Here is a 26,528-nt window from a genome sequence, read left to right as displayed (position 1 = left end):
TATTATGTGCATGTACAATATTAAGTTTATCAGTAATGCATGCAGAAATATGAAAAGCTTCTTTTTTTGCTTCTTCTTGGCTCAGCTTTTTTAAAAGAAAAATCATACAGCATACATTTTATCTTCTTCTTTTTCTATTTCCAGAGGATAAGGATGAAAAGTACTCTCATGTGAATGAATGCATGAATGAGAAAGTTAATATACGAGTACGGAACTTTGTTAAACTCTTATTTACTTCCTGCATTAATGCCTTCTTCATACTATATTTTAGAATTCTCATGTGTGTAATTCATCACTTGATGTGCCTATTAATAGTCTTTTAGTACGCGCATAAAAAAAAAGGTTCAATATCCCTAATGAAATGTCGAAGGAACCAATTAATTATTTATGTATGTAGTTGTTTGCATAGCTACATAAAAAATTTAGATCAGGTAGATAAATTAATTGTGTATAATAATAATAAAAATCAATCAATTCGCTTTAATAGACATTTCATAGAATGGGCAAACACATATGTGGTTGATATCATATGGTCAATGAAAAAGAATGAAAGCACAATAAAGCTATATATTATACTCTAATCATCGGACAGTCATTAATTCTTTTGGGGAAAATAAGTATTCAATTATCATAAGTTTTTCAGCATTATAATTGAAAATCGATTGATAAAAAAGAATGCTAAATGGAAGAAGGAAAAAGAAATAAAAAATGATATAAAACTACAGCTTTGTCTCATTCCTATTGATATTGAAATGTCAAAAGCAGTCCTATCACTAGCTGGACATTTCAGTAAGAGAAGAAATATATGCTTTGTCTACACAATAGTGCAGTGGCATAACAGAAAAAAAATTGACATTCAGCAAGATCGTAAATTAAGCTACGCTCATATACAGTTGGAATGGCTGAAAAAGAGGGAAAAAAGAATAATGTAAAAGTTTTCGTTCCGAAATAAAAAATTTTCGTCGGTAAATGAAGCGCACAGTTTAATGTGAAAAGGAAATAAAAACTGTTGAGCTTTTTCACGACTACATTTTACTTCTGTTACTAATTTTCATGAACTTGTAAAAGTTTTTGTACAACAACCCTTACCTGGAACGTTTAAAAGTTATGTAACATGCAATGGAACTAGATAGGGGGAGGGGTACAATTGTGTTCCGGGTATAATTTGTTACAGTCAGGGATGGTGGATCTCCTGCGTTGCCTAATTTCCGAACGTCCCCTCTTTAATGTGCTGGATATCACGTTACCCAGCTAAACTTTCACTCTCCATACAAGTGACTCCTCCTTTTATAGCTACATATTCAATGACTCTTTTAAGAATTAAGCCGATTATTTATTTGTTTCACAACAAGGAGATGAATACTTTTACATATGCCTTTTTGTGTTCAATTGAAGGGGGAATTAAACATGCTCATGCATAATAGTATCAGATGAATGTATGTAGGTTAAAGCAGGGGTTATTGTTAAAGGTTTTGGTATCGGAATGTGACAAACAGGGTATTAATAAGCGTTGGATAAGAGAATTATCTATGACTTAAACTGAACCCCTTTTGTGAGATCATCTTAGAACACTAAATAGAATGAAATAATATGTACATGCTGTCAGCAACAGGATATTTCTTATTGTTGTTAGTCAGTTGAGTGTGTATAAGAAATTAAATATTATAATTTTGTAGTTAAGGATCTGAATTTGCATTACGAACGAGCTAATTCGAATTAATGTTTGGATTTAACATACATCCACATCCACAAGTAAGAAACAGAGTTGTTACGATTAGACTATGTATAGTTAGTAACTTATCTAAAATGCGACTAAATGCGTCAGCAGTTCTGACATGTAGATCCAAAAATATAATTTCAGCTGAACATAGCTGCGCTCATCGAAATTGAACGTAACCTTTCCGGTAGATTAATAATAACTCTTTCGTGTCTGTGGTGTAAGCTTTCACGCTTTAATAGAAATTTATGATTAAAGTTGAAAGTTCATCAGTTCAAATAAGAATGACTTTCCATGAATATGACTCATGAGTCTATAAATTGATCCTTCAGATGCTAAGGACACTTGTAGACGTCATGTAGGTGCAAAACCAATTATGCAGAGGATATCTACAGAAAAATCTATTTTAGAATGCGTTTCAATTTCAAAAGATATCTTGACTTATTGCTGACTTCTAGACATTGTTTCAAAATTAATTTTTCATAGCCTTCAGGCTTGCTCTTTTGGTGTTTATATATTTTACACCTACATCTCATTTATTCATCTTTCAAGAAACAATAAGAAATTGCCTCAATTGAATCTCATGACAGCCAACCAAAAAAGTTTGATGTAGGACATGTTTCAACATAATGGTGTATGTGGGTATGAAATAGTATAGCGTAGAGAAATTGTGGGTGAACGGAATCGTAGGAATTTTACCATATTCATATCCTGCGGAAGGAGAAGCCCAGCAATCTACAATGGTTAGTAGACGCTTGTATGTATACAAAATAGAGAATGAAAGGAAAGTGAAAGAAAAGAAAAAAAAAATTGGGTACGGTACGAATTGAATTGAATGAATAATCTATGATGTTGTTTTAGAAAATCACGCTATAAACAATATTAAGAGCCATTTATAATGTGTATATATACTTATATCTAAATTTAACCACAACTTGCTTATGCTCATCAAATCAATTTTCTCATTTATCAGTCGTTATATCTATCATGATGCGAACACACAGGACTAGGTTAATAAAAGGCTGAAAGCAAATATTAACATGCAAAATGTCTATTTACTATTTTAGATGTGTATGGATAGATTATATATAGGTGAAGGTTACATTCAGCTACTAATTGGCAACTGTTGACAAAAGTGTAAGCAAAAGACTTAACAGACTAATATCACACAATGGAAAATTGTGTATGCTTTCCAACGATAAGCTCTTTCCAGTTCCCACCGTTGTTCTCTTCATTCCGTTTAAATTTTTTCCTTACACAGCACAAAATTTTAGTCTCGCTTTAGCCTTTGGTCTGTTAAATGTGCAAACTTAGTGATAAATTTTATATTATTTGTGTGACTATATACCAATGTTATTTTTAGTTTCATGATGATAATGATAATGACAGATTTCTGCAATTTTGATGGTTAAGCTCGGTCTGAGTTCCAAAGGATATAAAAATGGATTTTTTTATTATAAATCTTTAAAACTTTTAAGAACGAAATGGAACATTTTTTTTTTGAAAAAATGTATCTAGACACTGAAATCTGTCGCCAAATTACATCTTGAAAATGTTTTTAGTGAAAACATAAAATAATAGAAAATTGCTTTTATATCTGATAAAGTGTAACTGAATCTATAGATATAATGAAAAACTGAGAACATAAAATAAAATTGAGAGATATTAGATAATAATATAGTTGGGTATTATCAAAAAAGAAGGATGATAATGGATAGTGCTTGTGTGAATAGAAAGATGAGAAAGTTATAAAGTGGAACATCATCATGTACAATGATAATAACAATAAATAAAGCTTCAGTTCTCTCGAATCAATGCTTTATTTTTCGTCCATTAAAACTTGGTTCCTTGGTAAGGAAAAATGAATTATCTGACTGAAACTTTTGTTGTTGTGCCTCAATACAAAATAAAAATCATTCCTATATCTTTTACTCAAGCAGATTTATTCTCCGATCTTTGTTTGTGGCAAAAACTATAAACAGAAATATATATCTCAACATACACACAATGGCATGAAAGAGAATAAAGAGACAAAGTTGCATGAACAATGCGATATAAGACATAAATCATTAGGAATTATGTATTGTTAAGTTCATGAGTCGAAGCACGTTTGATTTGATTGCTTATTATCTCAATTTTTACTGGTTCTTTACCCTTTAAAGTGTTTAATTGTGAAAGTTAAAGAACTTTAATGGATGCACATGAGAAATTTTGCTTAAATGCTTTTAAACATGCTTCAAAAATGAATTGTGTCATTAATAAATGAGAATTGGTTTTCTTGTGCACTTGCTTTAATAAGTCCCGAATTGCACAAATTGAAATGCTACTCCTATGGTTACGAGGCGGCAGAACAAGAGCTCTAATCGACTCGGATTTGGTATGAAAAAGTCGATTCAAATTGACTCGAAGTCGACTTGGGTTTTGACTTCATAGAGTCGAGTTGACTCGACTTTTCCATAAAAAATCCCAGTCGAATTCGAACTCTGTTTGGAACTAGTGGAAGAAGCTTGGCAAAATCAACATAATTTGTAATTTCACCTTGAAATGTTGCACTTCAGTGTGTCGGTCGGGGATACCATTTAAAAGGAATTTAACAAAAAGCTAATGAGTCATCGTTACCAAATTTAATACGTCCCATGCTGACTTATGTAATAAAAACCAATCTCATTCATACTAACACTGGCTCTTAAGCACATATCAATTTGGATATTGTTTGATTTAGCTTTTCCTCAATAAACTGAAGTTAAACCTTATTTTGATCTGGGAAAAGGCAATTTCTACACTTCCATATGACTGAATCTACCACTTGAATAACAATACTGTCTGTAGGAAAGAATGAGTTTTTAAAAATTGAATTGTTAAAGAAAGCATACTGAAAATCCCAATTTTAGAAATTTCATGCTGTGTAAATCGGATCTTCTTGGAATTCATTAGTATTTCCAATAGGAAACTTAAAAAAAATATGTTAGAGTCATCTCTTTAAAAGCAAATCGTTTCCGACCTTTGAAATTTCTATTCATCGGAGAGCATATCGACTTCCTAATATTGAAAGTTTGAACAAAATGAAGCTTTTAAAAGGTTTCCTTGCTTCCTTTAAGAAGAAGATTTTCTAAACTCTTGGAAAGTAAAAGCTAATAAGCTTTTAATGCTTCAATAAACATAGAAACAATTGAATGTTCACATAATTCTCAATTTTTGTATGTTGTATTAAGCAACTTGATGGTTAATAGGAAGAAGAACAGAAATATGATTAAAATTGAATTTAAAAATAAACGGAGGAAATGACAATGTATAAATCAACAAAAAACACTCAAATAGAAAGCCAAAAATGATGTAGGAAGGAAAATATGAATTGCAGAAAGGCGTTCAAGATTATCATAGGCTTATTAGGTATTTACATAAGATTTCTTTGTTTTTCACAAAAATTCTACTTCTTATCCATGATAATCGTATGCTCCATACCAAGAAATTCATACTTTTTATTTATGGCGCCTTTTTAATAATGTAATTGCATAGTTGCTGACTTTATAGTAACCCCAAGCAAAGTTTTTTAATTCAAGGCTTTTCAATGACACCCATAAAAGCAATGCACAAATTATATTATGCCGTGCTTTGTAAAATTACACTCGCATATAATAAACTCTTTAAGGTTAATAAAAAAGGATTTGCGCTCGTATCCTTTGAGCTGAATTTGTCAGGCTTTTTTGGTCTGAAGCTGGCAACTTTAAATTCTATTGTGTTGTTAGTTAATCGATCAAAAATACGATCCCGGCGTGACTCTGAATCAGTGTTGCAATCTGCCAGTTTTTCTGCAGAAGACAATTTCTTTATAAAGATTTTATCTGCGGAAGAAAGTTGTCTTCTTGCAGACAAATAAAATTATCTTTCGGAAGATTGTGTCTTCCGGTAGATTTAATCTTCCGCAGACAACTGTCTTCCAGTAGACAAAAAAAAGTGTCTACAGGAAGATAGAATCTGCATGTAGATTTAATCTTCCGCAGAAAAATCAACCAAAAATTTCATTTTTTTGCAAAATCTCTAATTTAACAATATATTACCTATTAATTATGTACTATTTATGTTCGAAAACATCAATATTAATGTTTCAAAGCTTTTAATATCAACTTATATGGAATTTTCATGCAAAATTGCGCGAAAACAAATGTAAACAAAAAATAACGGCATTTTGAAAATCAAAAGTTGTTTTTCTCTATTTACATATGTTTTAAATGATCTACAATATTTTAAAAGCTTTGAAACATTAATATTGATGTTTTCGAACATAAATAGTACATAATTAATAGGTAATATATTGTTAAATTAGAGATTTTGCAAAAAAATGAAATTTTTGGTAGATTTTTCTGCGGAAGATTAAATCTACATGCAGATTCTATCTTCCTGTAGACACTTTTTTTTGTCTACTGGAAGACAGTTGTCTGCGGAAGATTAAATCTACCGGAAGACACAATCTTCCGAAAGACAATTTTATTTGTCTGCAAGAAGACAACTTTCTTCCGCAGATAAAATCTTTTGAAAGACAAATTCTGTGGAAGAATCTGCTGTCTTTGTCTTCGGCAGACATCTTCCATTGCAACACTGCTCTGAATTAAAGCCGAATTTGGTTTAGATTGGATCTTTTAACCATGTTCCTACGTATTTGTGTAGAGCTAGGGTTACAGCAAAATGTGCTTTGTATGTGACTTTGTTACTGTATTAGTCACCAACTATGTAAAAATTATTTATCCGGACGTTAAGCTGATATGCTCTCATCACTGTCCTTTTTCAAATAACTTTTGGAGTTTCTGATCGTCATCTTCCGTAAGAGATCCAGCCCTATAGCAATACAATCTCTAATTGCAGACTTTTCCACTCTAGATTTGATACCACAATCTGATAAACTTTTTCTAAGAACTGAATGTATGCGAAAGGTTCACATAAAGCACTCCACATTACATGTACTTATCTCATCAAAATGATCAGCAGTGAAATGAAAGTAATGAGTACGTATGAAAATGTTAAGGGTGGTAAAAATTAATTTTTTTCTCTGATTTTTCATTCTTACTTGAATTTATAGTTCATCCATCCAGAAAGCGTAAAAAATTTCATTACTTTTTTTCCTTCTCTCTCATGTCAAAGCTTCATAACTTATGTTGATTTTGCGTGCTCCAATGAAAGTGGTTACGTAAAGGTGGAAGCTAAAAGAAAATTTAATTACCGTTTCTACCCACAAGTTCCCGTTAACTTTCACTCTATATTTCTTACAAGTACGTCTTGATGATATGCAGCTGCCCACACACTATAATAATATTATTATTTTTTGAGCATTGTATTTTTATCATTTCATTGATATTCATGCTCCCACTCAGTAACCATATACAAAATATTTTTTATTAGCATTTGAATGACTTTAAAGAAAAAGGTTAAATTTTTGTGTGTGTGGATGGAAGGATATTTTTGGAAGGATAAATGAGTGTGAAAATTATGGGTTAATTACTACTATACATGTTTATCCATAGATGTATGAGCTTATACATATTTTTTTGCCTTCCTTTTTCCATAACGAGTGGCATTAAGTTAATTACACTTTTATGAAATACTATCGCCACAAAAGCTTGTATAGTAAGCTTAATGACACATAAGAAAAATTACTGCAATTAAAGGCAGTACAGCAAAAAAAGAAATACGAATGTTAACGGTAAATAAAAACCAAATGCATGGCTACATGTATAAACAACCGATATAACCAAATATCCTCTCTCGCTTGAACATTTAATCGACCAAGCAAATTTAATATTAAACGATATAGAGCTCTACAAATTGGATATTAATGTTTGCATGATGTGCCATTGGTAAATTGCACAATTTAATTCCCTTTGTATTCTTGAACAGTAATTTTTTTTTATCGCTTCAATTTATATCGTCGTGCTTGCATGCAAAGGTCATTTTTTAGCGCGCTAAGTCTCTCCTTTCCATTTACACTCTCGTGCTTCTATCCCAAATTTGTATTTAATGTTTCATAAGCAAAAAAAAAAACGAAATGAACTTTTTTTTTGCTGTTGCTCCTTTCATCAAAGTCCCATCTCATCTCATTCACATAGCACTTCCTCGTAGAATGAACTTTCAATGTTTGCATAAAACTCAACCGTCCGTCTATGTATGGTGAAATTTTCTTATAAATTATTTAAAAATCTTTTTTAATCTTCTCCTTCTTCTGAAGAATCTAAAGAAGAAGAAATGGAAATGAAAAAATAAAACTACTAAATTGTGGAAAATACAACTGTGTTCTGTGTATCAACAAACATCATCTTTTAAGTACAATGTAGAGAAGCTCAAGGAGTTTTAATTTATTTTGATGAAATTTCTTCTCTTAAAAGCAAGGCTTTATACTAAAAACTACATAATTCTCAGAAAATTACGAAGTAGTCATTTGTTTGGTTTGAACAAGAGTTTGAAGTCGAATCGGATTTTGTATCAACTCGACTCCATTTAAGGATTGCGCTCTAGCTCTGATTTGAAGTCATATTGACTTTAAGTTCCAGCAATTTATGTAACGGTTGAGAGATTGGTCATGTGATAAGAATCGAACACACGTCTTCTCAAAGACTCAAAGGTTAAATATATCTGGTCTGTTATCTAACCAGTTGACCACAGATACCTTACTCTCGCAATGGCAAATGCGTCTCTATATCCCATTTAACCAATATGCTCCATAAGTATAACATTAAAATTCTTAAGGGAATTTTAATGAAGTATCATGATGACTAGGGGTCGTTCACTTATTACGTTCGCTTTTTAGGGGGGAGGAGGGGTCTACGATTTTGTAACAGCCTTAACCAAAAAAAAATAATTTTCCATGGACATTTTATGGGGGTCTAGAAATTCGTTTTTGCGTAACGTAATAAGTGAATGGCCCCTAGATACTTTAGATTCTCACTCTGCTCTAACACTACAACTATGTATCCATAAACTATTTTTGTACAATGTTTCAAACAATTACTACAGGTGTACTTCTAACAGGTGTATTTAGATTTTAACTTTCTTGATTTATCATGCACAACAATGTGACTAGTTCCATAAGATAAATTGATAGATCTATCAAGTAATACTTTATCAAGCAAACCGAGTGGAACAGGTGGCGTTTGGACGATTTTATCTCTACTAAAAACCTAGAAATTAATGGAACTTACTATGAAATGTCGAGTTTGTTGCTATACATGCGGACTATTCATCTCGGTCATATCAAGCAAGCTTACAATTCCAAACAATTGAGACACGTGACTCGTTTACTCTAGCAGAAATTAATCCAACTCTCATTAAATCTAGATCTCATATTTAGATAATTTCCAAGAAGTATCTATAGAAAATTTGATACTGCTACATACTGTTCCATTTGAGTGCAAAAATAAAATGCCAAATTTATTTTCAAAATTTGTAGGAGATAACGTTGAGTTAGAATAAGATGTAAAATTACCACAAAAGAAAATGTGATAATGTAAATTCACACTTAGGAGAAAAATACTAGCACTGCATTCCATTAGCACTGTTTATTGTCAGAATTCTACTGCAGAGTTTTTTTAGATGGCTTTGATGCATGCAAAGCTATAACCATTGAGCTAACAAAAGCAAGATGATGAAAATATAAGCAAAGAATGAATGAAAGAATGCTTCAACTGAGTACCTGTTCATGCGCTATATTCACAAGGATAAATGCATTTAGAGATTCATTCGAGTGATTTATTTTCAATTCAAAGCAATAGTCTTTTCATTCGCATCTGGATTAAAAAGTCTATTTCCTTTATTTCGATTTTATCAACGTATGAATGTATAATTTCATAATACAACAGCATAAAATGCCAACAGTTTATGAGAAAAGCTATTTCTCCTCTTCCCACAGCAACACTTGCCATAAAAACAAGTGAAAATAAAGGTAGAAAAATTTCATTCTTCGAGGCAATTCTAACATGAAACACACAGGCAGCATGACCATACACAATGATTGGGAAAATGTAAGGGAATGAAACTGTTCATGCGCTACGCTTTTTCGAGCATTGCATGTTGCTTATGACTACTGCTATCTGCAAACATCAAATCTGCTTTTGATTCTTTTTTTTCGTAAATATTTGCTTATTTCTATGGCTAGATTATAAAAAAATGGAAAGAGGAAAAAAGGTAAGAATTTTAAAAAACCGTTAAGTTCTTCAAGCATTTTATTTATCTTAAAAATATGTTTTACAGCTAAGTTTTCTTCTTATAATGATGAACTAAGCTAATTTAATTGTTTTTAATGTAAATAAACAGTTTTATTGTAGAAAACATTGGAAACGTGTATGTATAAATGCATAGTAAATTCAACGGTTTTTTAAAATTTGAAAATTATAAGAGATTTGCATGAAGAATTTTTCGAAAAAATGATACGGTTGAAAAAATGAAGTGTTCGTAAAAATGAAGTTTCGAATTATTAAAATTCGTTATTTTAATAGGGACTCGAAAAAAAGATACGTAGGAAGAAAAAAGGTTTTTTTAAAGGAAATTACTTATCTGATGAGATTTGGTACATGAAACGCAAAAAAATTCGCAATTTGAATTCGATTCGCACAACTTTTTTAATTTAACAAGTTATTCGATATGACTTGTTTTCTCAAAAAAGCAGGCATGAAAAATAAATGAGATATTTTTTCGTTACTGACTTAATTAAAATTATTTCCGTTTCGATTGATCGAATTTTTTCGTAGAATGGCTGAAAAATCCTAAACAAATGAATTTTAAAAGGGGCCATTTAAGGGTTTTCGATTCCAAGAACGAGATCGAGACTTTCCCGGTAGTCTCGGTTTCGGTCTCAGCCTCGGTCTCAAAAAATTATCAACAAAAGTTCGGGAAACCTTAGCCATTCACTCATTACGTAACGCTCTTAGGAAGGAGAGGGAATCAAGATTTTGTTACGAAGCGGATGGGCTGCCAAACAGCGAAATAACAGCAATGGTCTAGTTGGTTAGGAAGTTGAGTAGTCGACTCAATGGCTCCAGTCTCGATCCCAGGGATGTTTAGCCGAATTCAGGTGATTTTTCGCTATTCTAGTCATTCTAACTCGATTTGCGTATTCGCGACACACAAATTGTGGCTAGATATGTTGCATTGATATTCCCTGGATCACGCAGTCTTCAGAGTTAAGGAAAGCAAAATGTTTATTAAGACAAAACTGTCAGCACGACGTTACGTAATAAGTGAACATTCCTAAAGTTTCTCACAAATGAAAGCACAAACCCTCTAGGTTTTGAGGTAAGCATAATAACTGTAATAAACAAATGATAAAGTGAATGTGCTGTATAGTGTCAAGTTGGTATTAAATGAATAGTTCACATAATAAAATGTTGTGGAATATGTAAATGTATCATATTCATGTACATTTTTAGAATGAAAATTAAAATAAGAAATGAAACAATAGATGAGAATATTTTTATGGCTGCTCTTACCGTAATTAAACTCAGATGAACAATAAGTAAAAATAAAGGGAAGATTATAAGTTACTTAAAATTCTTTTACCGTGTCCCAATTTTCTTCTTTCTCTTGTCTTTATTCTCCTTTTTATTTCTGTCTTAAGTAAGTATGTGCGTACAATTGTATATTTACGTGCTGCTTCGCTGAAACGAAAATAAAATGAGAAAAATAAGAAATGAGCAATCCACCCTCTTTTTTTTGGAAATAAAATGGAACGAGTGTAGGTGTAAACGGGTCGAAAGCTCTACAGGTGGATATTTACCATGCCATCATCCCTCACACCAATTTTATTATGAATACTTCCGAAAGTATTGTGAATTTGTCACGTTTTTACTTGTTGGAATATCAAGCTTTATCTAGCTGGAATGAGTGAAAATTTTCATGATGTGAATATAATTTGTCCCACAAACGATAGCAATCTCTCTTCCTTTGCTTTTGCTCTTTTTGTACTTAACTATGAAAGGAGAAATTCAATTAATAAAAGCAGACAGTCTAAATAAATTTCATCGTATACATATATACGTTCTTTCCACAAAACCTCACCTTCCCACCCTCAAAATGTGCTACAACAATCTCGTTTTTACTTTTACGTTTCCATGTGCAGTTTGAGGAACAAAACAAAAAAAAAAAGACTCAAAACTGGAATATTTCCAGAGAGTAAAATAAAGAAGCAAGGACTTTCCAATCGAAAAGGCTTCTCGTAATGGGATTATTCATGGAATGTTTTCAGTTTGTTGCTTGTCGTGTTCACTTTGAGATCCATGAAGGATTTTCATTTCGTAAAAAAAAAAAGAAAATTCAAAGAATTTGGCATTTCAAAATTGAAAGAAAAGTTTATTTTGAAAGACAGTAAAAGTGAGGAAGAAACCATAAAAGAATAAAGTTTTCAAGTGCTTTAAAATACAATACAGTTAAATGCCTCAATGAATAATCACATTCATTTTTATGTAAATTTAATCTCATAAAATATTTAATGTGTGGCAATTAAAGTGTTTTTTTATGGATCAAAGTTACCAAGCGAAGGGATGAAGACGAAAAGAAAAACGTTGAAAAGTTATGGCTTTAAATGGTGCAAGAAGGAATATTATTGAATTTGATCCATAAATTGATTACTAAAACAACGAATTTAAAAAATTAATGTGAGTTTATTCTTAATATTCATGGAATGGCTATAAGGTGGGAAGTGGGAATCATATTCATGCACATATTATCGCGTACGATAACAGTTAATTTTTATGATTCTTTATACTAAAAAAAAGAAATGTTATGCTGATGATGAAACATGAAAGAGATGAGCTTTTTTTTAGTACGCGGACGAGGATTATGATGCAAAAGACTATGTATGCAGAACAATAAATTTCCCAGAGGGTAGTTGGACGAATGATAGAGAGGAGTGAATGACAAAAAATTCTCATTTAAGTGCTGAGTGACTCTTTTAAATAAGAATCATATTTTTTAAAGGATCTAACAGACAGACTGGATGACTATCATGAAAAAACAAAAATATATAAGGCACAGCAAATTAGAAATTCTATGCAAACATTTGCCGCATAAGGATTGATATTAATATAGTTCTTTTCTCTCCTTCTCACTTACCCATTCTGTGCTGTTTGTGCACTTTCTCATATTTTGGTCACATACATACAACAGTTTTATTTTAATTTTCATTATTGTAGCTAGTAAACATAAACTTTCAGTTTTTCATTTCCATTTTCTCTCTTTTATTTATGATTTTTATCCACCATTTATGATGAAATATGTTAGTTTTCTATTAGTTTCATATGCTTGCAGCACTTGTGTAAAAAGTTAACGAACTATTAAAATTTTAAAATTCATTTTATAATGCACAACTCGAGAAAATATTATTTTATGGCACTATGCTGACCAGTGTTGATACTTTTTGGGTTGTCTAAACAAATTGACTCTCAGAGTTATTTGACTCTTTAGCCACAGGAGCTTTGATGGATATGTATGAAGCGACTCGCAGTCTGCTATTAATCTTTTAATTCATAATAATTAGTTTCATGATAATCCTTTGTTAAAAATAAATCTTGTTAGCACTGGGATATCACTTGGGAAAGTTACATCCATTTAGGTTAAGCTGATGAATTTGTAAATCAAAATTAATCTTACTGATGTCATGGAAGGAATATTTTGTTTTATGTAATAGACGAAGTAACTACATATTTTGGATACAAGAAGAATCTCCTTATACAATTTCTATAAGATTAGCTCAGTGGTAAACAATTGTTTGAAGTAAGGATTCCGTTTATAGTGTTAAAAATTGTCATTATCTGTAAATAACAGTGACTGTTTAATACTAGGTCAAAGTTTTAGTCACGAAGCTCGGTTCAGATGATAGATGACATTATAGTGTTTGGCTCTTAGTATATCTTCATTGCTTAGTTTACATAAGGATATACTACCATCTGGATGGTTAAATTACAGCACCTTGCGCAAATGAACTGTGGTTAGGTACATTGCAGATTACATCACGTCGTGTCTTTGAAATGTATAGAGCTTGCAGACTCTGCTTTACACTGTACGTCGAAGAATTCTTAGAGAAGGCTGACTCTCAAGAGCAGAATAAGCTGAGAGCAGCACTCACGAACATGCGAATTTCCGTGGTTTAACCTTCTTTATTTGTGTCACTTGAGTGCTCCTTAAATGTCTAATGACGTCCAATTGGTCTAAAAGATTGAGAGTTAAATTTCATGAATGAACAGATGTGAATTGATACCAATGTAACAACCCTGAATGCAATCAATAGTTACAACCATAAAATCACATACCAAAAATAAATGTTTTTGTAAGAAACTTTAAAAGCTACATATCAATAACTGTAAGTACCAAAAAGTTTTAATGAAACTTCTCTACAAGTTTATTGACAGGAAACTTTTGTGTCGGAAAACATGATCTTAATCTTAATAACATTGACTTATTCCAGTGATAATTAATTCATGAAAATCTTCTAATTCAATCATGTCTATTTATGCTTAATTCATGTATAGAAAAGAGTAAGCTTTAATATTAAACACAATACGAATCCTCACAAGCTTCTCAATTCTCACATTATACTCTTTTATGAGGCTTACCAAAAGTGGAAAAACTTATATGAATGAACGAGAAAATGACGTTTTTTGTGCCTTTTAAAACCAATGGAATGTGTGATGTATGCTAAAAACACGACAATATGAAGTTTTTATTACAAAATGTTTCATATTTTCATTCTTTTAGTCTTTCTTCCTCTCTTTTCAATACCATTTGCTGCTTCCATTATTGTTTTTGTAATTTTTCACATTTTTGCCATTCAATATTGCTTAATGTATCCTTTTGAATGTTGAGAATTTCAAGGGAATGTGACTTTTTACATCAAGTTTACATGAACTTGTTTGTTGGGCATCACTAGCCCTAATAGGCAAAGAGGCTGACTTTAGGTACCGTAGTGATATTTCAGCAACATGAAAGCATCTTCTGTCCCTGTTAGAGTAGTTTTGTTTGAAATTAAGTCCCTAAATTAGCATGCCTTGTCAAAACTTTCTTCTAAATTTAAAAGGCTCATGTATCGTATTTATAAGCAGCTTTTGTCGTGTCTCGAATGAAACTAAGACAGCATCGATATCTACTGTTGTTTATATTTTATGTATGATGCCAATGGCTGTATAGAATGGCATTATTTCTGCGAAGGCTTTAAGATAACGAATCAGATGATGAAAATTTCAAGAAGAATGAAAATTGCCTCATCTCAATATTACTTTCTCATTGTGCTACAAGCAAAGCATTGATATACATAATATGAGAATTTCTTCAGCATAAAATATACAGTCGTATTTAAGGGACAGGGACAGACCGCAACAAAAAAAATTATGAATTCAATACCTCCAGGCAATTACATTAGTCTGTAAAACAAAAAACGAGAAAATAATGTCAGTTATTCCCTATTGGCCAGTAAAAAAATGAAATTCCAGAAAGTCATTTACAAGTTTTGTATGTCCATTCCAATTCCTTTATTTTATTTAAAGTTTATATTCGTAATAAATTTCCCTTGATACTCGTTGCCTTCCTTTAATTAAGCCCCTAAAGTAACAAAACGCAAAAAAATAACAGCAAGTAACTTGAAGCCCATCACCATGAATTTTTGAAATCTGAAGTTTGTTTCCAGCATCTCTTGCTGTCATGTACTCTACTATGACTAGGGTGGCTAGAGAGTTTTTGGACAGAACTTAAGGTTTTTCCGAAGTCTCGTCTCGACAGATTGAGACCGAGACCGAGACACTGAGACCGAAACCGAGACCACATCGGAAGTCTCAGTTTCGATCTCGGCATTAGGCATCTTTAGGAGAACTGCAATTATAATGAAAATCGGGATATGATCTTTAGAAAATTTAAATTTTAACGGATTTTTTCGTGAAGTAAATCGGAACAATCTTGTCAAAAAACGAGCAAGTAGTCAGCCTAACTATGACCAACAATTTAATTTTTCATCTTGTTTTCTAAAAGCAGAACATGGAAATAATATAAAAAGATGTATTTTTTGTTACTTGATGAAAGAATGCACATAAAATCCACAACAATTTGATCATTAAATTTTTTATGCTTCTCATTTTTTGACGTCAAAGGACATTCGAAATTCTAGAATGTAATTCTTGAGAAAAAGTGCTGACTTGCTTTAAATTCCACAAATTTATGTTGTTGTTGTTAATATTATGGAATTTTAAAGACTCAGGGGTCATATTTGTACTAGGAAGATAAGGAAGCTTTAACTAGATACGATTAAATTATGCTTATTTAGGTAATCTAACCTTTTTTTGTATAAATTGAAAAATTTTTATTATCCTTGTTTATCAAATCTCACCTCAAAATTGACCTAATGCTACTTAATGCCCATAAATTCTCGACCCCTTATGTACACAAAGTGTCATTTATTTTCTGCTTATTCTCATAATGTGGTAAGATAATTTAGAATTAAAGTGATAAATTTTGCTGTACAGAAGCCACAAACGTTTCCACTCAAAAATCTCCGACCGCGTGAAAATTTATGCAAATTTAATAACGCCAAAACTTCTCATTTGACTTGCTCGTTCAAATCTACCCATCAAAAAGCGAAGTGTATATACGTTCTGTTTTTATTCTCATATCGCTGTACATCTGTGAAACCTGACAACATATGAATACACAACAAAAGGCAATGTTGTATCAGACTACAAATATGATTAGCATGGAATCAAATTTTTTTCCCTATGCTATCTGAACTAAAAAAAAGTTTGAAATATATGAGGATGTACGTACGTGCAACAGATGATTCACATATTTTACAATTTCATTTTTTATTCCAAAAAAAAGTACAAACTTCCCGATGGTATTTTATGCCCTTTAAAAATGTATAAAATTTAATCAAAAGTATATTTTTGTGTTATTGAATCAATGCTTAATGCCGGAGGTATGGTTGGTTTATGAAAGGAAATCATATTTCTAAGCATTTTATACACAAAGAGATGGGTAGAAGGAACGATAACAAATATTATTATGAGATTTTATAAACACGCATCCGAATCCTTTCTACTTTTGTACGTGAATGTATGCATATAAATCTTTAGTAGAAAATTCCACTGACATGTGCTGTGGTATGAAAAGTATTTATTTACATGTAGGCATACAGGAATATCAATATTCCTCTTCATAAGTTCTAACGAACGATTTAAGCAACAAGAAAATCGGTTAAGAATAAGAAGCATGTTGAAATGATATATCGTCTAGGTAAGGAAGGAGTACGTAATAATACATATTATGTGGGACTTGATAGATTGGGTATGATTACTGTCTCATAGAAAGTTAATTTTAAAATTACCTCATCACCACATTTTCGGAATTAGCTAGTAAATTAATCAAAAAAATTGATTAACATTAAACCCTTTTAATGGGGGTAAGGATATAAATAAGGTATGAACATTCCAAAGGGTTCTGTACGTCAGGAATGTGTAAGATTCTTAATTGTAGTATGAAACGTTGTAAAAATGCCTGTGACATGAATATATGGGGTGCACCTCTCCACCCCAATTGAAAGTTCAATTTTCCAATCCCGAGCACCGCTAATAAAGAAGGCTCCGCTACACAGAGATGCCTTTCCTGTCGGGTTCCGTAAGACATTTATATTGCTGCCAAACAGAAGCGACTTCCATTTGGTGTTTTAAATAGAGCTCTAGCGGAGCCTTAGGCAAGCCTTAGATTCTAAGAACTCCTTTTCTGAGCCTTCTTTGTTTGTGTCGCACGGGAATGGACGTAATTTGTAAATAATTCAGAAACCTGCTCAGAAAACAAAGTTAAAAGAAAACTCAAAATAATGTAATAAACTTAACAGGAGTGAATTTAAATAAAACATCATTGTCCTTGAAACTAGAGACATTAATCCATTGATATGAATAATTCATCAGTCATTAAACGGGGAGAAAAAAAAAATGAAAATTGTGTTTTTAAAAAGCAAAATGGAAAGCAGATCATTAATTTAAAGAATACAAAATGTTCTTGTTCTCATTTTAATTTCAAGCATATAATGGAACACATTTTATGTATATTTGTAATTTCATTGTGTCTTATATAGCTTTTAAGTAAGTATCTGATTGTCTAAAAAGTAAATTGCTATGATTTAGCATTTAAATTGCTTCTTACGAAAAGTTGTAATTCAAATTTTAAAATTACTTCATCTGTGAACTTCAGTTCTTGATTAATGATTTAAAATCAACAAGAATTACGAAAATTGAAATTTCAGTTATGGGGTTGTGATTAGACGACTGAATGTCTAGTTATAAAGTTGACATTTCATGGTAAGATACACAATTGGTTCACAGTTGTCAAGTTTATTATTACACATTTCCGAGTAAGGAATAATACGTTATAACTGGTTAATGTACCGTTCATATCTAGTTCTAAAGTATTTTTGTCTATTCGGAATTCGATCGGCTAATCGCAACCTGTTCCATTTGGAATCATTCCCTAAGTACGTAACGTAAAATATGAATCAACATTCAAAAGTAATCTTAGATCTAACCTGGAGTTTAGTCCGAAAATTTTAATTGGAAGATGGTAGTTTATTCCAATTCTCAAAAGAGAGCCCAACCCCCCAAAGGTCTTCCTTCTGGCTACGCCAAGGGATTTAACTACTGTGAATATATTTATGCGCAGTCATTTGCAACAAATCTAAAGACATTAACATTTCACATGCTTTCTAAATAAAAATATATGTTTTCTTCCGTTTACTGACTAGACGATCTGTATCCAATTGATAAATGCATTTTTAACCCGCTGTGTATTTCTTCAGCATCCATGAATTTGAGCAGACATCGAAAAAAATTGCTTTTTCGACTAATCTATAATCATTTACATATATGCTAAAAGATGGAATAATGGTCAGAGGAAGTTTTGAACAGTAAATCCCTCAAGCCAACTACTACTGGCTTCTCTTAAAGTTGATGTTATAAATTCTATTGATACTATGCCATGTTATAGACTTTTCCCTAATTTCTGTAAGCTTAATGATCCTGTACTTAAACTTTAAAACCCTCAATAGAGTCCATTCAATGATGAAAATTTCCAAATATTCATAAATCGTCGAATACTTCATGATTACGAATAAATGAATCTTCTTTCATCTCTTATCCTTCGACATTCTCAAATTCATTTTTAATTCATGTTTCCAACAATATCTTAATCTTGAGTATCTCGTGAACTTGTTTACGAATTCTCGAGAGCTTTTGAATGTGACCCATTCTATACATTCTATAGAAATACATAAAAATTTATTCCTTACTACTCGTTCCTAAGGATGCTTCAATAATGAATGGTATACAGAGGATAAATAGCATAGAAGCTGAAGAATATTTATTAATTGCAGATGGTAATAAGAAAAGAATGTCAGGAACAATTAACAATAAATCAGAAGAAAAATGAAGTAGATTCATAGAAAAGCCATGCGAACGACCATAAAGCCCATCTGAGCTTTCATTGTTCTATTATTGGTTCTGCCTTTCTTTTCTGTTTGCCATACTCAAAGCTATTCTTTCATACTTAATATTGTTCGCTCACTTTTTGTGTTATACTTATTATTATTACTGCTGACATTGTGTATGTTATTGTATTATGGTTGTTGCTGTTTTTGGCCTTCCTCGCCACCTCTACACTCTCATTCTATACATGGCATATTATTCATGATCAAATAAAATTGATGATGGATTGTGGCTGAATATGGAGATATATTATATTATTTAGTCTGAGTATAGTACTTAAGTGCATTCATGAATAATAAATGTATGAAAAGTGAATATAAAAAATTACATCATTGAACATAATTTGGATTTTTCATTATGATTTGTTCATTCACAACACATTCCTAGTTTTTTTTAACCATTTGCCTAATCATCCTGATACATTGAATGGTTCTATAAATGGAAAGTGGGGGATACCCTTAATAAATTGATATGTAAGACACAAAAATATTGAAAAATATTATACAACCATATACATACACCAGATATACATTAAAATTTCATGAGTGTTAGAAAGGAAAATTTATGCGATTGCTTTTCTGATACAGAAGGAAGAAGATATTTATCGATTGAAGTAAAGAAAGAAAAATTTAAACAAGGAAGAAAAACAAAAAATAAAAAGTTTTTTTCCAACCAACTTTATAAGAAACACGAGATGAGACGTGATGAAATAAACCTGCAGGCTACTGAATTGCTTTCAATACAACGAGTAATATGTGAACAAGAACAAACAAACAAACTAAGTTAGCTACGAAATTTTTCGTGCATTATGATAGGTGAAATAATCAAACAAAACGATAAAGCATATTTCATTGTTTGTGGAGCAGCATTGCCAAGATTTAAATTCAACAAGCATTAAGGGGCTGTTCAGTTATTAGCTTCACTTGTATTACGCGCACTAGATATTAGGAATGAACGAGTTTGTAGATGTAAAAGTCCTAAAGGAGTGGATGATGTGATTCTTAGTCAGTAGTGAGCAACCTGTATGCCGCGGCACAAATATTGTTGGAAATGTCATGAACTGTATGTCGTGTTCGGTTTCGGTCGAAGATAGTAAAAATTGTGCAGCAACAAATTATAAGTTGCCCACCATTGCTCTATGTGAAACTTCAAAAAGATAATTTGAATAAAAGGAAGTAAAAAGAATAGACATCATTAATGAATGATCCTTAAAAGACGTCTAGGAGGAAACATTCATCAGAGCATGAAATGCTCTTTAAAATGCAAGACTTTTTCAGGATCTTAGACTATTTAAAGATAATAAACCTTAAGCACTTTTCTTTAAGCATTTCCGTAAATGGAATTTTTTTTTCTACAATTGTGGGTGCAATTTATGCTCCATTTATTTTCGTGGGAACAGTTTGGAAAGTATAAGTACTGGAGATTTTCATAAGTGATTAAGAGTACTTTGTGTTTTTTAACTCCCAACACCCTCGGAAAATTTACACATTTATTTTTCCAGCTCATGCCGCAATCAGAGTCTTTTGAAATCTAAAAAAAGTCCATTTTGTGGAGCTTTTTAAAAACTTTTATGTGCTCCATAAAAATTAAGATAATAAAAATCAAATTAATGTCTGGAAAATCCTAGCTGCTTTGCTCTATTGGGATTAATGAAAATATAATTTTAAATTTTATATGCAATTTGGATTTTCATGTATACTGCTAGATATTTAACTAATGGATGTGTGAATTTTGTAAAAGTTTAAAAGTTCATAAAGCAGAAAAATCACTGATAATTTTAACTGAGCTTCTGATAAAACTTCCAGTTTTGTATTTACGAAACATGATACACACATGTGTGTAGCTAAAGAATGTTTTCATTTTTCATTCTATTTACATTCTCTTTTGATCTTTTACGCGATTTTTCAAAGCTGCAATTTTGAGCCGCAAATTTTGTTTGATGCTTACATTATGGATATGCTTCTCTGAACATTTCAAATATGCTTTATAACAAGAATTGTTGACAAAAATTTTTGAAATCGAGATGAAAACAAATATGCGGTCTTCCGAGAAATCCTGGTAAGCTCAGCAGCAGCTTAAAGATGGATTAAAGTACATCTTTGAAAGAAATCTGAAGAAAAACAGCAATTCTTAAGAATTGTTTATGTTATTGAAAACAATTGAAATCAAAATTATGTTGTTCGAAGTCATTCAACTGAAATCATCAATATTAAGATATATTTTTAAATTTCATTAATATGAAGCTATATTTTTGTAATTTTGGATGAGTGTAAATGTAATTAAGAACTTCTTACGAATTTAATTTGTTTAAAATAATGTTTATTCTTTGGAGTTCAAAAACAGACTGAACTTTTGTATGAAAAGGGGTGTTAAACTATGTACAATAAATTTTATTCAAATCAAAAATGAACGTTATAATATATTCACTAACCATACGACACATGACAGTCAAATCACGTCGTCAAGACATCATGATTAATGCATTTACATGATGTGTCACTCGAAAGTTCGGACGTAGAATTTTGAATTGTATATTAAGAAAAATTCTTGTAGAATCTTTAATTGTATGAAAGCCAAGACTCAAAAGTGGTTGTGCGACTCAAATGAGTGTCTAAGCCTCAATGAAAGCTGAACTTGTAGATCTCCCATAGCATGAAACATCCAACAATATATCATGACAAAACATATGAAAGGTTTACAGTATGGTTAACAAAAATGCTACAAACAACCCCACATAATTTACTGCCAAAGTAATTTTTTGCCAAGTCAAATGTTAAATGTAATTATTTACTGGTTTCTGAGGTTTCTGCAACAAAAAAAAAAAGAATCATAAAAAGACTCTCCTACTATCCCTGTGACATAAACAACATGCATACATTACACACCTTAACCAATTTAAAGAATACGAAAAAATAACATAAATTCCTACTTAAATATGGAAATATGGGAAGAGTAAAAGGTATGAAAGGAAAGAAAAAAAAATGATTTATGGTGAGACTGACAACAATTTGTTCAAGACGGAAATTGTATCATAAACTGTAGCATTTAAATTATAATGTGGTAAAAAGTTGTATATGTCCTAAACTAAACTAAATTAATTTGTGACAATATGCTGCACTCGTAAACTTTTATAACATCACCTTTTACTTTATGCTTCTTGTCTTCTCGTCTTTTATTTACAGATAAGCGAACAAAAGTCAAGTGAAAATTGAGCAGCATAGAAACGTACAATAATAACACTAAAAATAAAAAAGAGACATATATAGTTAATGCTGAATCTAAAACATCTGAGATACTTTGTATAACCACCTAATATTATTTGGGATGCTTGCTTCTTGTCACATTCAACCAAATGCAGGTGTGTGATTTTTTCATATACTTTATATGATGCGGAGTGTTTTTATATAAATTTTACATGAACTTACTTCCATCTACTCATAATATTATTCATCATCTTAGCTGGTTTCATCTCTTAATTCTATGATGAGATTCTCTTTTCTATTTCTTTCCGCATGCATTTATGCTCTGATTGTTACATTACGTTTAGAAGCCCGAAAAACGACGCGATTCATCATCTTCGCGTCTGAAGAAAATATGGCGCTCACCAAAACAATCAGCATCGAGCGCAACAAGCGATTCTGGTGGAGAAAACTCAAATTCATTAAGACGAGAATCAAAGAATTCAATTCAATTGGCACCATGTGGTGGCAATAATAGTAAAAGTCAAAAAGTAGCCTGTTCATTGCCTTTACTGCAAATATGGCCTAGTCAAGATAGTCCGAGAGGTGAAGCGGACGGATCATCATTTGTTTTCTCTGTTTTGTCCGATGACACTGTAAGTATCACATGATAATCTCTTGGGTACCTTGGGAAAGGTCAATTAGTCACCATATACATCTTTATCTCATATTGCCTTTTTTTGTAGATAAAGCAGCATAACGATGATACAACATTTATAGAATCACCATCAACGTCATTGGCCGTAAACATATGTCGACGAGCGTCATTGACTGTTGAGCATGGTCAAGATTCCGGAATTGAGTCCGTTCAGGCATCACCGTCGCCTATAAATGCACAATCAAATCAGCCAATTATTGTAACTAGTTCTAGTAGTTTGAAGCAACAACAAACTTCCAATACCAGCCCTACACCATCTGATAAGCAGCTACTGCAAAAACAGAGAAAGCTTTTACATCCAGATCATGCACGCATTATACAACGCCAGCCTACCTCGCCTGATAATGTAATTTTCTTTCCATGTTTTCTGTGCATTTTATAAAACACAATATAATTTTATTTACGTGTATATTTGCGATTGCGATTCTTATATCGTATCCACACGTATTTTCACTACTATTACGTAGCACCGTATTAAATTATTAATGAAATTTCCTTCATTTCATTCAATGCGAAATTTAATTTAGTTCTATTTGATCTTTTGTTTTAGACATCCATTGAGGATATGAATGAATTTGGTAATGGAAATCTGTGTACAGCAAGCTCAAGTACAACATCATCTCAAACGTCCATTGCAGCAATTGGTCCAAGTAATTTTAAACGTTTATCTGATCCGTGGCTGCATCGACAATCAACATCATCCCATAACGGTGGTGCACAAGATGATGATCAAATTGAATCACAACGAAGACGCTCAACAGGACGTTATTCATTGCTGGATGCACTGGATTTAGAATATGCATTATTAAGAGCAGCTGCTCGTGGTAGTGTCGGTCCATATTCACTTTCTGAATCAATTCACAAATTAACATTTACACAATCACTTGCTTTTCCCGCACTAGCGAGAAGCATAACAAGTAAACGAAGACGTTCCATTGAACACACACGACAACGACCATTAGATCCGAATGAGTCTGGATTAAATTTATTAGCGAAATTTATAACCGCTTGCGTTTTAGTATTGGTTAGCTTTTTAGTGTTTTTCATTGTATATAAATTTTCAACTACATGAGGTTTGCTCCTTCTGAACCCAACTGACACTGTGCTCGATGATGTGGATAATGACAATGAAACCGAATTGAGTAGTACCATTGTGAATGTGCAATCAAATTATAATAATCATAATAATATAAATCAATCCACATTTCTATACAATGCTACATCGACGCACTTTGACTTTCAATTATATCAGCGAGCTTTGTTAAAACGTAATCAGACGCTCGCTGAAGGGTTCAGAAGGATACACAATATGACATATAAGCCCTAATCAAATAAGCTGTGATTAAACCATTTCGGCGATTATAAAAAAAATGATAATTGAATGTAAAATTAATTAAATTCGCATTCATTGAAATTTTCTTGTATCGAGAACCACAACCACAATGAAATTATAAATGAGATATTAATGATATACATCATATATTAATTATATTATAGATATGAGAAATTATACTGTAACTGCAACAAACGAAAACAATTGTGTGTATTAAAAAAAGTTGGTTGTAATGTAAATTAAATGAGTCGTTTCTTAAAGTTACACGTTCTAACTTTCTATCTTTTTGCCCCCCTTAAAGAATACCACATAACATATTCAATTATATACCTAACAAAAATAATAAATTAAGAATTATAAAGTAACATTATTTTTAACTTTTTTGTCCTTTTTCTTCCACAACATATCAGATTATAATCTTCTAATTTCCTTTTTTGTCTATCTCATTTTTATAATAAAGTAAAGGTATTAAAATTATGTAATTTGTAAAGCTTGTGAATCAAAAAGAAGAATTTTTCTTGCCTAAAACATTTGATACATTTTAAGATTATTCTTAATCCGATGAAGGAAAATGTAAAAGAATTAAACAGTGTTGCTTAAACTCCCGAGCGACACAAATGAAGAAGGCTTCACCTAGTAATTTAAAAGGCTCCATTATCCTCTTTTATTAAGATCAAATGGGAGCAGTCAATTTTTGGCGTCCATATCAGAGCTCGAAATTTACTCGAATTTTGTATAAAGTCTAGTCGACTCAAGTCGATTATTGCATTCAAAATCCGAGTCGACTTTAAGCTATGGTCCATATGACTGTCAAATTTAAGACAGCTTTCATTTGGTGCTAATAAAAGAGGTTTAGCTGAACCATTTGAGTTCCTTGGTGGAGCCTTCTCCATTTGTGTTGCTCAGGACTATCTTTGGCGACGTGACTAAAAATGTAAAATTTTGAATTTTTTAACCAAGTTTGTACCAAAAAAAGTCATCATAATTTTGGTAAGAATTCTATTATATCGCTAGTTGAAAAGTTTGAGAATCTCTGGTATAAAGTGTAGGTACTTTTTCATTTCTAATTACAATTTTTCTCTATGATTCGTGACTTGGTAGTATATACATCAGACTTTTATCCATGAAATCACGTTGCATAGAAAATTCTCTTAAGGAATGCAATATTAGTTTTCTATTTACAGTTTAGAAAATGTTCTTTAAGTTACTTAGTATTGATGAAAGGAGTTTGCATTAGTTTTCTTGTTTCAAACTTTTTGAAGTTTCATTATTAGTTTAAAGATGGTACTATTAGAGCATGATACAAAGAATTTTATCAACGGTTAAATACATCAAAAAAGTTAAATTTTAATTTTTAATTTTCGCCAAAAGGGGTTTGATTGACATTTGAATTAATTTTTCAATAGTTTGAAAATTTTTGGGCACCTTTAATGGCGTTTTGCAAATTATTAAATTTTCATATTTTTAGTATTTTAAGTTTATCTGAAATGGTATTTTTTAAAGGTTCTTAACCTAATTATAATGCTATTTATGCCTAATTTAAACCAAATCCAGCTCCAAATCGGAGTCACGATATGAAAAACTGAACGAGTACCTACACTTTATACAAAAATTGGATACTTTCCTTCTTTGATTGAAATCTTCAAGATTAATATTGAGAAACACAAAATAAAGAATTCTTTAAATTTGACAAGTATTTGATATTTGACATTGTTAGAAAAACTTTTATACATTTTAAAAAAATCTTGATTTATTTTAAACAAATTTAAAATTGAAAAGATTTGAATCTATAAAATTACCAAAGAATGTACAGTGATTTAAAATTCAACAAATGCTTCTTTTTACTTAAATTAGATATAAATTATCAAAAAAAGCATTATTATTTACAGAGTTTGAAATCGAGTCAAGACGAATTTTTTAATGAAATCGATTCGAAGTCGACTCTCCTCTATTAAAAATTTTCAAAAATTTAGAGAGTGAAAAAGCATAATTTTGCCTAGATTTTCTTATTTAAACACTCAAAAATTGCCTCACAACAACTATGAACCTTAATAATGAGTGCTTATTAAAATATTAAAGAAAGAAA

The 26,528-nt window shown here is 31.3% G+C and overlaps 1 protein-coding gene across 1 annotated transcript; it reads left to right on the top strand.

Annotated features, from left to right (window-relative positions):
• The first annotated feature begins 3,059 nt into the window (after nucleotides 1-3,059).
• Nucleotides 3,060-25,064, top strand: LOC139099956 (uncharacterized). The gene is made up of 5 exons (XM_070652507.1): nucleotides 3,060-3,568; nucleotides 22,395-22,570; nucleotides 22,760-23,047; nucleotides 23,138-23,455; nucleotides 23,660-25,064. Exons 2-5 carry the CDS (start codon nucleotides 22,565-22,567, stop codon nucleotides 24,179-24,181), a joined length of 1,134 nt encoding a protein of 377 aa, XP_070508608.1. The 5' UTR covers nucleotides 3,060-3,568; nucleotides 22,395-22,564; the 3' UTR covers nucleotides 24,182-25,064.
• The last annotated feature ends 1,464 nt before the right edge of the window (nucleotides 25,065-26,528 follow it).

Source organism: Chironomus tepperi, unplaced genomic scaffold, assembly GCF_022539635.2.
Source record: "Chironomus tepperi strain 1889 unplaced genomic scaffold, CSIRO-AGI_Ctep_v1 contig_48, whole genome shotgun sequence".
NCBI classification, from domain to species: Eukaryota; Metazoa; Arthropoda; class Insecta; order Diptera; family Chironomidae; genus Chironomus; species Chironomus tepperi.
This window is presented reverse-complemented; position numbering and strand designations above follow the sequence as displayed.